Raw genomic sequence first — 12500 nt, forward strand, 5'->3', positions numbered from 1 at the left:
CACTTCCCTTCACCTTTCAATTTCTCCTCCCTTCCCTTCACCCTTCTCCTCCCCTCCCTTTACTCCTTCTTTGCCTTTCCTCCCGTACCTCCGCCACCTCCCCTCCCCTCCCTTCCCCTCCCTTCCCCTCCCTTTCCTTCCCCTCCTTTCTCCTCCCTTTCCTTCCCCTCCTTTCTCCTCCCTTTCCTTCCACTCCCCCTTCCCCTCCCTTTATCTTCCCTTCCCCCTTCCTTTACCTCTCCTCCTTTTCCTATTTTCTTTTCTTTTCCCTCCCTACCTCCACCACCTCCCCTCCCTTCCCCTTCCTTCCCTTTCCCCTTTCCTTCCCTTTCCCCTTTCCTTCCTTCCCCTTTTCTTCCCTTTCCCTTTACCTTCCCTTCCCTCCTTTTCCTCCTTCCTTCTCTTTTCTTCCCTTAACTCGACCATCTTCCCTCCCTTCTCCTTCCTTTCCCTTCCCCGTACCCTCCCCTATCTTACCTTCCTCCTTCCTTCCCTCGGCTCCTCATCCTCCTTTCTTCTCTTTCCCTCCCCTCCCTTCCCCTTATCCACGCCTCTTCCCTCCCTCCCTTCCTTTCCCTTTCCCCCTTCACTTTCCCCTCCCTTCCCTTACCTTCACCCTTCACCATTTTCCTTCTCTTTCCATCCCGTTGTTCCAGCACTCACTTCTTTCCTCTCCTCTCCAGTCACAAGGTCATCGGTCAAAGAGTCTGTGTTATCGGGAGATACAAGAGTAGGCACTGTGACAGGGCGAGGGTCCGTTTGTTGACCCATTTCCTCGTATCATTAACATAAAAGGTCACATTCGGGTATAGGAACGTGTAACAGGTTATATGTTATATGGACAGGAAGGTCAATGACCTAGTTGACCTTTTGGATATTTTCCTGTCAAGTTATACGACTCATGATGGTTGTAAGAGTGTGTAACAACTGAAAGATCGCCATTGTCTTCTTATGATTTGTGTCATTATAATATGGGTCTTGGTAGACTCGTGTTTAATCTACCCCTGGATTGCGGAAACAAAAATAAAACTGACTTAGCCCCGGTCTCTAACAAGATACACACACACACACACACACACACACACACACACACACACACACACACACACACACACACATACATACATACATACATACATACATACATACATACATATATATATATATTATATATATATATATATATACATATGTGTGTGTTTGCGTGTGTGTGTATATACATATATATATATATATATATATATATATATATATATATATATGTGTGTGTGTGTGTGTGTGTGTGTGTATTCACTTGGTCTTTGGATCACGTGTTGGACTCGTGATCGACAGCTATTTCCCTTCTGGAAGAGAGCTCAGAGCTCGTAGGTCCGATCTATGGGTAATGCTATGACCTTGCACACACACACACACCCAACTCCCCGCCCACGAGAGTTGGAGTAACACCCCTCAGCGCTGCGATACTGATATTTTTTCAGCCCCGGGCGAGGATCGAACCCGGACCTCCGTAGTGGCAGGCCAGAGTGTGTGTGTGTGTGTGTGTGTGTGTGTGTGTGTGTGTGTGTGTGTGTGTGTGTGTGTGTGTGTGTGTGTGTGTGTGTGTGTGTGTGTGTGTGTTCGAATCCATTGATCCACGACATCAATTGCATCTGGAAAATGGTGATTAGTTTGAAGTGAAAGGAACGGTTAGTCTTTTCCCTCTAGTCCACGCTAGTCCCTTCTGCGTGTTCGCAAATATTCAAAACGATGACCGCCATCATCATGATTAATATCAGTCAAGATAATTATAATTCTTATTATCACTATTATAATAATTATCGTTACATTTTTGTTTTATTTTATTTTCTATTATTGCTATTATCAGAAAGAGTTTATTGGATGCAGAGGGAGTGGGTGGAGATTTGGTGGAGATGTGGTAATTTTTTTTTTTTTTTTTTTTTTTTGTCTAAGGAAGAGTGATTTCCAATAGCGAGGCGCGATCACGGACTAGCTGAGCGGTTAGGTCGTGAGGTACACAACTTAGGCCACTAATGAACATATGATTTAACAGAGTTTAAAATTTCTTTTTCGTAGAATTATTGAATTTTCCCAAGGACCTTGAGGATTTTTTTTTTCGTGAAGTTGATTGGCCATTGGTAGTGTGTAATTAGAGAAAATTTGGTTACAGAATTGGGGATGGGGGGTGACATAGTCCCAGGTATTGGCAGAAGTTGGCCGTTTCAGAGTAGTTCTTACCTATCTGGAATAGTCTTTATTGAATTTTTTTTTTATAATGATAACATTAACAATAATGATAATTAATAATAATAATAATAATAGTAATAATAGTAATAATAGTAATAATAGTAATAGTAATAGTAATAAAAATAATAATATTAATAATATTAATAACAATAACAATAACAACAATAATAATAATAATAATAATGATAATAGTAATAAAAATAATAACAAACAATAACAATAACTAATAATAATAATAATAGTAGTAATAAATAAAATAAATAGAAAATAAAGTAAAATCAAATAAAACGAAAAATAAAATATTAACAAAATAAAATAGAATAGATAATAAATAAATAAAAAAATGAAATTTATTACTTAATGAATTAAAATAATAAACAAATAAAATAAAATCCAATATTCCTCCTGTACTATCACCGTTATCACCATTACCGTCACCTTAACCTTCGCCATCACCAATATCACCATCACCAATATCGCCAATATCACCATCAATATAACCAATATCACCATCACCAATATCACCATCACCAATATCGCCAATATCACCATCACCAATATCACCATCAATATAACCAATATCATCATCACCAATATCACCATCACCAACATCACCATCACCAATATCACCATCATCAATATCACCATCACCAATATCACCATTGCCAATATCACCAATATCACCATCACCAATATCACCAATATTGTATCCTTATACCATTGCTAACATACTGATAGGCCACAGGCCCCCACACGTGATCCACATACATGGAAGAGGATACCTGTCTTTACTAATACCTCCAATGTTGCTGACTATACATTTCCTAATTGTCTGACTCAGAGAATACAAACATATCACTTAACACCATCGTCCAACACAATCACCTAATGTCACCAGACAGTTCATTAACCTTTCCTTATACCTACCAAGCTACATAATTGTAGCTATAATCCATACACAATTTCATGATACATTAACGAACATATAGTACTTAAAACCACTGCAATACAACTGACCCACTTGTGTTACTTTAGAAGATAAGTATAGGCAAGCTCACATAAGAACGCTGATGTAGCTAATTAGGAATACTTATACGGCAATTGCGTTGCCAGACAATGGGAGCATAGGTGAGGAACCTAGGGCAGGAGTTAGGGGAGTCTCTTTCCCTTGATTTACCTTGAGAGATATCCCAATTTGTAATCCCAGATCATCTTTTCCAATAAAACCTAGAAAACCGAAAAAGGTTTACATCACCCGTTAAGCTCACTTATGCAGCCCCAATCTAATACGGCTATATTATCACCATCACCAATATCACCAACACCATCATCACCATCCCTCTGGACGAGGTATGTCGTTGAGCTGGAGAGCGGCACTTGTCATCAAACCACGGCCCTGGTGACCACTACAATGTTTCAACAAAAGGTTTGATCGGGCGCTGTTCTTCTCCGGGTATCTTGTTTCATGGTGTGTCCGTCCAAAGAGTAGACTTACCTGCGTGGGGTAACAACGTGGCCCAGCGCCAACAAAAGAAGGAGAGGGAAAAAACGAATGAAAAAGAAAGGAAAAGAAAAATGGAAAAGAGACGAAAAGAAAAGAAAAACAACGACAGCAACAATAATAGCAACAACGAAAACAGTTACAATGAAAACAACAAGAATCACAACGAAAACAACCACAACGAAAACAACAACAACAACGGTGCCGTTAACCCGCGCAAGTAGACTTTCTTCGCGAACGCAATACACCCTCAAACTCACAAAAGACTTCACAAGGTCTAATTTTTAAAACTCAAAAGCAAGCAACACCAACGCCGTTTTCTATGACCTAGGATGATCCCTTTGTGTACAACGGCAGAGATTATTCCCATTTTCTTCTGAATATCTTTCAACTTATTCCAAGTTGGGAGTCACGGTCTCAAGACTCCAATTTCTTGTCTCACTGCGTCTTGAGGGAACACAGCCAACTTTGGTTGCAGACTCCAAACCTTTGTCAAAGTGTCGTGGAGGGTTCTTGGCATACGTCCTAAAAAGTAACATTTGAAAATGTCTCATTTTCTAAAATTAGCAAATTTTGACATTTTGTCAATAGAGCGGTAGAGTCCTGTAGATCTGGTGGAGTTTTGTAGATTCGGTGGAGTCCTATAGATCCGGTGGAGTCCTGTACATCTGCTGAAGTCCTGTATATCTGCTGGAGTCCTGTAGATTCGGTGGAATCCTGTAGATCTGGTGGAGTCCTGTACATCAGATGGAGCCCTGTACATCTGCTGAAGTCCTGTATATCTGCTGGAGTCCTGTAGATTAGGTGGAGTCCTGTAGATCTGGTGGAGTTCTGTACATCTGTTGGAGTCCTGTAGATCTGGTGGAGTCCGGTCGAAGGTGCCTGTTACCAGTGGCTCGTAAAAAAAAATCTCGTTGACGGGATTTCAATCTTTAACTAAAGAGAATTGCTTTGATTATACAAACTGTGTCACTGTTTTGTTAGAAAGAGGATAATCATGTGTTGCCGAGCGCCATTTTGAATATTGCAATATATTTAATTTGCAATATTGCAAAACTACATTTTGAATGTTGAAATGTATTCTATCTTGTGATGATTTCTGTCACCGTATTAGGTAATGTCATACCATTTTGCAAGACACCATTTTGAATGTTGCAATTTATTTCCATTTTATTTTATTTTGCTTTTACCTTAGTCATTTTAGAAGGGGAAAATCTTACAAGGGCCGCGCGGTAGCCCAGTTGGTATCGTGTCGAACTCATGAGCTGTTGGTCGTGAGTTCGATTCCCGGGATCCAATGCGGGCTGTGCGGCGCTGGTTCCTGAGAGCCCTAGCCAATCGGGGAGGCAACCCAACATCGGCCTAAAACCACGAATCTTTTCATTTCCTACTACGTGGAAGTAGAATGGTGAGTTCGAGTTTAAAGTCTTAGGAGGGGGACATGTTGTTAAAATTTGTTTTTGATTTGGTAATTTATTTCTATTTTATCTTGTTTTCAGCTTGGATCCTCGGGTGGTTCATGTGCAAAATGGTCGCCTACGTCCAGAGCGTCTCCGTGTCCGCTTCGGTCAACTCTCTCGTTGCGGTCTCTCTCGACAGGTGAGTAAACCCCCTCCCCTCCCCTCCCTCTTCCTCTTCCTCTTTCTCTCTATTTCTCTCTCCCTCTCTGTCTGTCTCTGTCTCTCTCTGCCTCTGCCTGTCTCTTTACCTCTCTCCCCCTCTCTCTCTGTCTCTTTGTTTCTCTCCCCCTCTCTCTCAGTATCTTTGTCTCTCTCCCTCTGTCCCTCTCTGTCTTTGTCTCTGTATCTGTCTCTTTGTCTCTCTCCCTCTTTGTCTTTCTCTCTCCCTCTGTCTGTCTGTCTGTCTGTCTGTCTGTCTCTCTCTGTCTCTCTCTCTCTCTCTCTCTCTCTCTCTCTCTCTCTCTCTCTCTCTCTGTCTCTCTCTCTCTCTGTCTCTCTCTCTCTCTCTCTCTCTGTCTCTCTCTCTCTCTCTCTCTCTCTCTCTCTCTCTCTCTCTCTCTCTCTCTCCCATCTCTTTCGTTTTCTCTCAAAGTCTCGCAGTTTTATTCCTAATGGGTTATATTTATCTCTCGTCAGGTACGTACTTTCTTCCATGCTTTCTCTCAAGCTCACACAGTTTTTATTATCACAGAATATTATCTCTAAACAGGCGATTTCTCTACTCTATATTTCGCTTGACGTTTCCAAAGAAACAAATAACTAAACAAATATAGGGAAGTTACGTAAATATTATATATATATATATATATATATATATATATATATATGTATATATATATATATATATATATATATATGTATATATATATATGTAGATGTATAATTAAATTCGGCTGTAGCGAAGCCTTAATTCTATGATCAGATCTCCCAATTCCGGAGATCTTGTCCTCAGATAGGGATCTTTTCATTCGTGGAACATTTTCATTCGTGGCGATTTGAAATTCAGAGATATTCGAAGAGTACTAGGGCGCATGATGTCACTACCTCCTGCAAATGTTCCAGTTCAAAGACTTTCTAGCTCTCTGAAAGGAATTAAAAATGATCACAGAAACTCACTGAAAAGGAAGAGCGATTACTCCATGGAAAACTCTGGCTTCAATTGGAATATATACTGATGAACTATGTGTACAGGATCACCCAAGGATCTTTTATACAAAATGTCAGAGGTAATGAATTAGCTACTGAAGTTCATGAAATCATTGCAGAAGTAATATCATAATAATGGTCATAAAGTGTGAAGTAGATAATAGTCAACATGTACTTTTTGTGTGATTTTTTTTAAATTACTGCATTTGTTAATGATTAAATTTTTGCTGAAAAATGAATATAAACGCGCAGTGTGTGCATGCGTGTGTGTGTGTGTGTGTGTGTGTGTGTGTGTGTGTGTGTGTGTGTGTGTGTGCCTGTGCGTGTGCATGTGTGTGTGTGTGTGTGTGTGTGTGTGTGTGTGTGTGTGTGTGTGTGTGTGTGTGTGTGTGTGTGTGTGTGTGTGTGTGTGTGTGTGTGTGTGTGTGCGCGCGCGCGATGTCATCAAACTGTTGGGGTCACTGAGTATGGTTTTGATATATCCACTTCGGCTCGCACTTCACGCTTGTACGAGACGATCTTTTGTTTTCATAAAACAAAGAAAAAAGTCGATTTCCTGTGAAGTCAGATGAGAGGGGACCAAAAATATCTTATTCATCATACATTAATTTTTTATATATTTTATATATTAATTTACTTATCCACTTATTTATCAATTTATAAGCAAAACGTTAAAGATAAAAAAAAAAATCCCGTGAGAACAAAACGCTAATAATAATTCCTTTAAACTTGGCAAGTACGGAACCGAGAAAGAGTTTCAAAAATGGTGTCAAAAGCTTTTTCTAAATAGATCATTATGAACAATAACTTTGGGACTCCAAGTGACATCAAAGTCTTGTGTCACATTTCTTCGCCCATTTTCTAATTTTGTCGTCACGATAAATGGGTCAAGGGCTAGATCAAGAGTGATGCGAGCAAGGTCATCATATTAAGACACCAGGGCAGGACTCGTAGTAATGGATTTAGTTCAGACAAGTTTAGGTTTAAGGAGGAAATAGGGAAGAACTGGTTTACCAACAGGATAGTTAACGAATGAAATAGACTTAGTAACCATTTAGTGAGCGATGAAACTGTTTGTTGTTTTAAAAGATGAGATAAATTTATGGGTTAGGATGATAGGTAGGGGTATGGAACTGCCTAGTGCAGGCCCTATGGTCTCTTGCAGTCTCCCCCACACCATTCTGATAAGTGCAGAATAGTGAACAAATGGAAGAGAAACCATGTAGCGAGCACCAAAACAATTGTTTTAATAAAAGGCTTGATAACTTTATGGATAGGGATGACAGGTAGTAAGGGGCATGCAACTATCTAGTATAGGCCTTATGGTCTCATGCAGTTTACTCCTATTCTTATGTTCTTACAATTTGGGTACAGTCCTCAGTTATCCTATGAGATCCCGTGGGTGATGTTGTTCACCTTTTAGCACCGAAGCGGTTTAATACAAGAAGGTCATTGACACATATTTGAGCCTTTGACATATAATTTATTTTATGCTTACATTACTAGGAAGAGGGATCTATGATATATCAAATTGCACCGCTATAACATAATTAGAATAATGGAACCTGCCAGACAAGGCTTTATGTACTAGATGTACACTTACTGCATTATTCTGTAGATGTTTAAGTATAGCATCTCTTTGACATAACAAGTAAGTTATGTAGATTTATCATTATTACTGAAATAGTATGTCAAAGGTCTAATATAATAATGTTCAATTCGACCGTCTCTCTCCTTGGTAAGACAAAGGTTTTGTACAATCTCTACCAAAAGATGCGCATTTTCTGTGGAATGTAACTATTTAGATAAATGTCACTATAGCTAAAATTATGCGTAGAAACCTCAATTTACCGTAAGGTATGTATTCAACAAAACCACAAGAGAAGTTATAACGAAATGATAGTAATTTTTTTCGTATATTACATCTTCAGACCAAATACGTCGAAGATGTCTGAAGATCTTACTGTCATTTCGTTATAATTTCTCCTGTGGTTTTGTCACTATAGTTAATGTTATGTTTAAAAGAATTATCTAAGCAAAGGAAGCTTAATTTCGTTTAGTCAAATTCAAACAGGTTAATAGAAGTTTAGGGTTAGTTGAAAGAGTTTGGTTTATGTTTTCTGTTTGTCTCTTTTTTGGTCTCTCTCTCTTTTCCTTTTCTCTCTCTTTTCTTTTTCTCTCTGAAAGAGCACATTATGAGTTACAACCTTTAGCAAACGTTTTGACCCACGCTAGAATTCTCAGAACGTCAATGTATTTCTTTTGTCGAGTTCGCGATATACATTTCTCTTTCAAGAAAATGACCTAACCGTAAGCTAAATACTACATAAGAAAACACACCACTTGACAAAAAAAAAAAAAAAAAAAAAAAAAATGCGTGTCAAAACTTTTGCTCGCAACTCTACATCATAATGGAAAGCGTGAAAAATGAATCTGCGCGGTGAAAGAGAGTTAGTGTCTGCCTAATTCGTGAAGAGAGGGTCTCCTTCACGTTTTGTAACTTTGTGGCTTAATGGCTTCTGAGAGGGGCGTCCTTAGGGCTTTCAGAGCGGCCCTATTAGGCTTCAGGAGGGTTTTAATGGTCTTCAGCAGATGAAAAGGAAACAGGGATCACGTGGACTTTGTCTAGTTAGTCATAGGGCCGGGGTTTGCCGCGAGAAACGGCCTGATTTAGTTCTTCTAGGTTTGGTACAGTCGCCTCCATTATTATTGTTACCACTATAACCATTACCATTACCATTACCATTAGCACCATCACTATCACCACCACTTGTTAGAGGGGTTTTAGACGGTCTAACGGTTCGTCGAGCGCGGTTCGACAGACACGTGTTTAAAGTGATGTGTGAACGTGTGAACGGGGTATTTGGGGTTTAACCAACGTGTTCGACAACCAGATACCCCGTTCGCACGTTCACACATCACTTTAAACACGTGTCTGTCGAACCGCGTTCGAGGTACCGTTAGACCCTGTAAACCCTCTCTTAGTGTATGTATATTCATCTTCGTTACCGTTACCACCACTATTACTGTTACCACTATTACTGGTAATACTATTACCATTACCATCCCCACCATTAGAACTACCACCACCACCAATAACACCACCATCACCACCAATTAGCATATCTATATTCATATATATAATCTAAAAATAATACATGTGTAACATTTATGCATACCATACATATGACATAAAAAACAAATTTACCAAAAAAATGGACATAAACGTGACAATTATATTCTTATATTCACCCTCCTTCCGGTTTGGACCTTTAAGAAAAAAAAATGAAAAAAGGGGAAAATGGCTTCATCCTGTTACAACATACATTTACTCAATTCCTTCGGAGGAAAAAAGAAGAAGAAGAAGAAGAAAAAAAAAAGAAAAAGAAAAGTTATTCCCGGAAAGTTTTGGTCTGAAACGAGGAGACCCAGAATGTCATCAACGGCCTCTCCGTCCCCCCCTCCATCCCCCCCTCCCCCTCCCCCTCCCCCCAACAGGAGAAGAAAGGGGTGAGAGAAAAAGAGAGGAGAAAGAGAAAAGAAAAAAGAGGAGGATAGAGAGAGAAAAGAGGAAAAAGAGAAGACAAGGTAGAAGACATAGGAGGAGTAGGAGAAGAAAGATATGGGGGAAGAGGAAAAGGAAAAGGAGGAAGAGATGGAAGAGTAGGAGGACGGAGAGAAGGAGGAGAAAGAAAAGGAAGAGGAGGAGGAGGAAGGGGAGGAGGAGAAAGATAAGGGGGAAGAGGAAAAGGAAAAGGAGGAAATACAGATGAAGGAGTTGGGGAAGGATTAGAGGAGGAGGATGTGGAGAAGGAAAAGGAGGAAGAGATGGAAGAGCAGGAGGAGGGAGAGAAGGAAGAGGAAGAAGAGGAAGAGGAGGAAGAGGAAGAGGAGGAAGAGGAAGAGGAGGAGGAGGAAGGGGAGGAGGAGGAAGATATGGGGAAAGAGGAAAAGGAAAAGCAGGAGATACAGGTGAAGAAGTTGGGGAAGGATAAGAGGAGGAGGATGTGGAGAAGGAAAAAGAGGAAGAGATGGAAGAGCAGGAGGGAGAGAAGGAAGAGGAAGAAAAGGAAGAGGAGGAAGAGGAAGAGGAGGAGGAGGAAGGGGAGGAGGAGGAAGATATGGGGAAAGAGGAAAAGGAAAAGGAGGAAATACAGATGAAGGAGTTGGGGAAGGATTAGAGGAGGAGGTTGTGGAGAAGGAAAAGGAGGAAGAGATGGAAGAGTAGGAGGAGGGAGAGAAGGAAGAGGAAGAAGCGGAAGAAGAGGAGGAGGAAGAGGAGGAGGAGGAGGGGGAGGAGGAAGAAGAGGAGAAGGAAGAGGAGGGGAAGAAGTAAGGAAAATACAAATGGAAGAGAAAATGAAGATTAAACGTGAGAATAAGAACTACAATAATAAGAACAATAATGAGGATGAGAATGAGAATTAGACTAATAGTGACAATTTGGATGAGGATGGGAATGAGAAAGAGAAAGAGAAATGGAAAGAAAAAAGAGAGAATGATAATGAGAATGAGAGAGAAAAAGAGAGTGAGAAAGTGAGAGGGAGAGGAAAAAAGAAAGAGAAAAAGAAAGAGAACGAGAAAGAGATAAATAGAGATGAAGAGAAAAAAGAAAGAGAATGAAAATGAGAATGGAAAATAAAATGAAAACAAAAACGAGAATGGTATCTACATTAAGAATGAGAATGAGAATTAAGTTGGGAATGAGAATATGAATGATAATTAGGTCAAGAATGAGGTCGAGAATGAAAATGAGATTGAGGCTGAGATTGAGACTGAGAATGGAAATGAGCATGAGAATGAAAACAAGAACGGAAATTATAATAAAAATTACAATGAAGATGAGAATGAGACTTAGTTTGAGAATGAGGCAGACAGACTGGCAATCAGACTGACACTAAGAATAAGAATGAGAATAAGATTAAGAATGGGGATGAGTACAAGATTTAGATTAAGAGTGAAAATGATCTTGAGAATGAGAATAGGATTGAGTATGAGAATTAGATTGAGAATGAGAATGTGAATATTGACTAGACTGAGAATAAGAAAAAACACATAGGATTGAGAATGAGCATTAGACTGAAAATGAGAATGTGAATACTGAGAATAAGAAAAACGCATGGGAATGGAAATGAGAATGAGACTGAGAATGAGAATTAAAGCGAGAGGAGAAAATGAAATCGAGAATGAGGCTAAAGAGGGGAGAGGACGATAAAGAAGAAGGGGAGGAGGAGGACGGGGAACAGAAGCTTCCGCCTCCACCTCTGCTTCCTTCTCCACCTCAATCTCCACCTCCACCGCCTTAATCTCCACCTCCACCTCCGTCTCCACCTCCACCTCCACCTCCAACCCTGTCTTCACCTCCTTCTCCACCTTCACCTACACTTCCACCTCCGCCACCACCTCCGCCTCCACCTCCACCTCCGCCTCCACCTCCACCTCCACATACGCCCCACATCCACCTCTACATACGCCCCACATCCGCTTCCACATCAGCATCCACATCCGTTTCCACATCCGCCTCCGCCTCTGACTCCGCCTCGACTGACTCCACCTCCACCGAGAGCCACAATTAACCACCGGGAGGAATTACATGGACCTTTAATGACCGCCGGCGGAGGGCGGGGACGGAATAATCGCAATTCGGTCGAGGGTGAGTGAGGAAGTGAGAGTGAGAGAGTGAGAGAGAGAGAGAGAGAGAGAGAGAGAGAGAGAGAGAGAGAGAGAGAGAGAGAGAGAGAGAGAGAGAGAGAGAGAGAGAGAGAGAGAGAGAGAGAGAGAGAGAGAGAGAGAGAGAGAGAGAGAGAGAGAGAGAGAGAGAGAGAGAGAGACAGATGCCTCTCGGGATGTAGGTCTACAAAACCACCCCCCACACTCACCCCACCTCTCTCTCTCTCTCTCTCTCTCTCTCTCTCTCTCTCTCTCTCTCCCTTCCCTCTCTTTCCTTCTCCCCCCCCTCCCTCTCTCTCATCGGTTGACCCCATCTCCCTCCCTCCACCATCGGGATGTTACTGAATACAATCAGAGCCAATAAGAGTCTGCCAATACGTCGCTTAGGAAATGGTGGATTAAAAAATATCGACCGATATTTCCGTCGTAGTTATAAGGAGGGCATATACGCGCAAGAAGTGGGCGAATGTGTATGTGTG

The 12500-nt window shown here is 40.8% G+C and overlaps 1 protein-coding gene across 1 annotated transcript in view; it reads left to right on the plus strand.

Annotated features, from left to right (window-relative positions):
* The window catches only part of LOC143039989 (neuropeptide SIFamide receptor-like), a 355374-nt gene that overhangs the window by 293714 nt on the left and 49160 nt on the right, over positions 1-12500 (plus strand). Inside the window, exon 2 of the mRNA XM_076210507.1 lies at positions 5245-5344. Coding sequence (XP_076066622.1) covers positions 5245-5344 — 100 coding nt within the window. The remainder of the gene's footprint in view (positions 1-5244; positions 5345-12500) is intronic.

Source organism: Oratosquilla oratoria, chromosome 27, assembly GCF_046742065.1.
Source record: "Oratosquilla oratoria isolate Oo_2021 chromosome 27, ASM4674206v1, whole genome shotgun sequence".
In the NCBI taxonomy this organism is placed as follows: Eukaryota; Metazoa; Arthropoda; class Malacostraca; order Stomatopoda; family Squillidae; genus Oratosquilla; species Oratosquilla oratoria.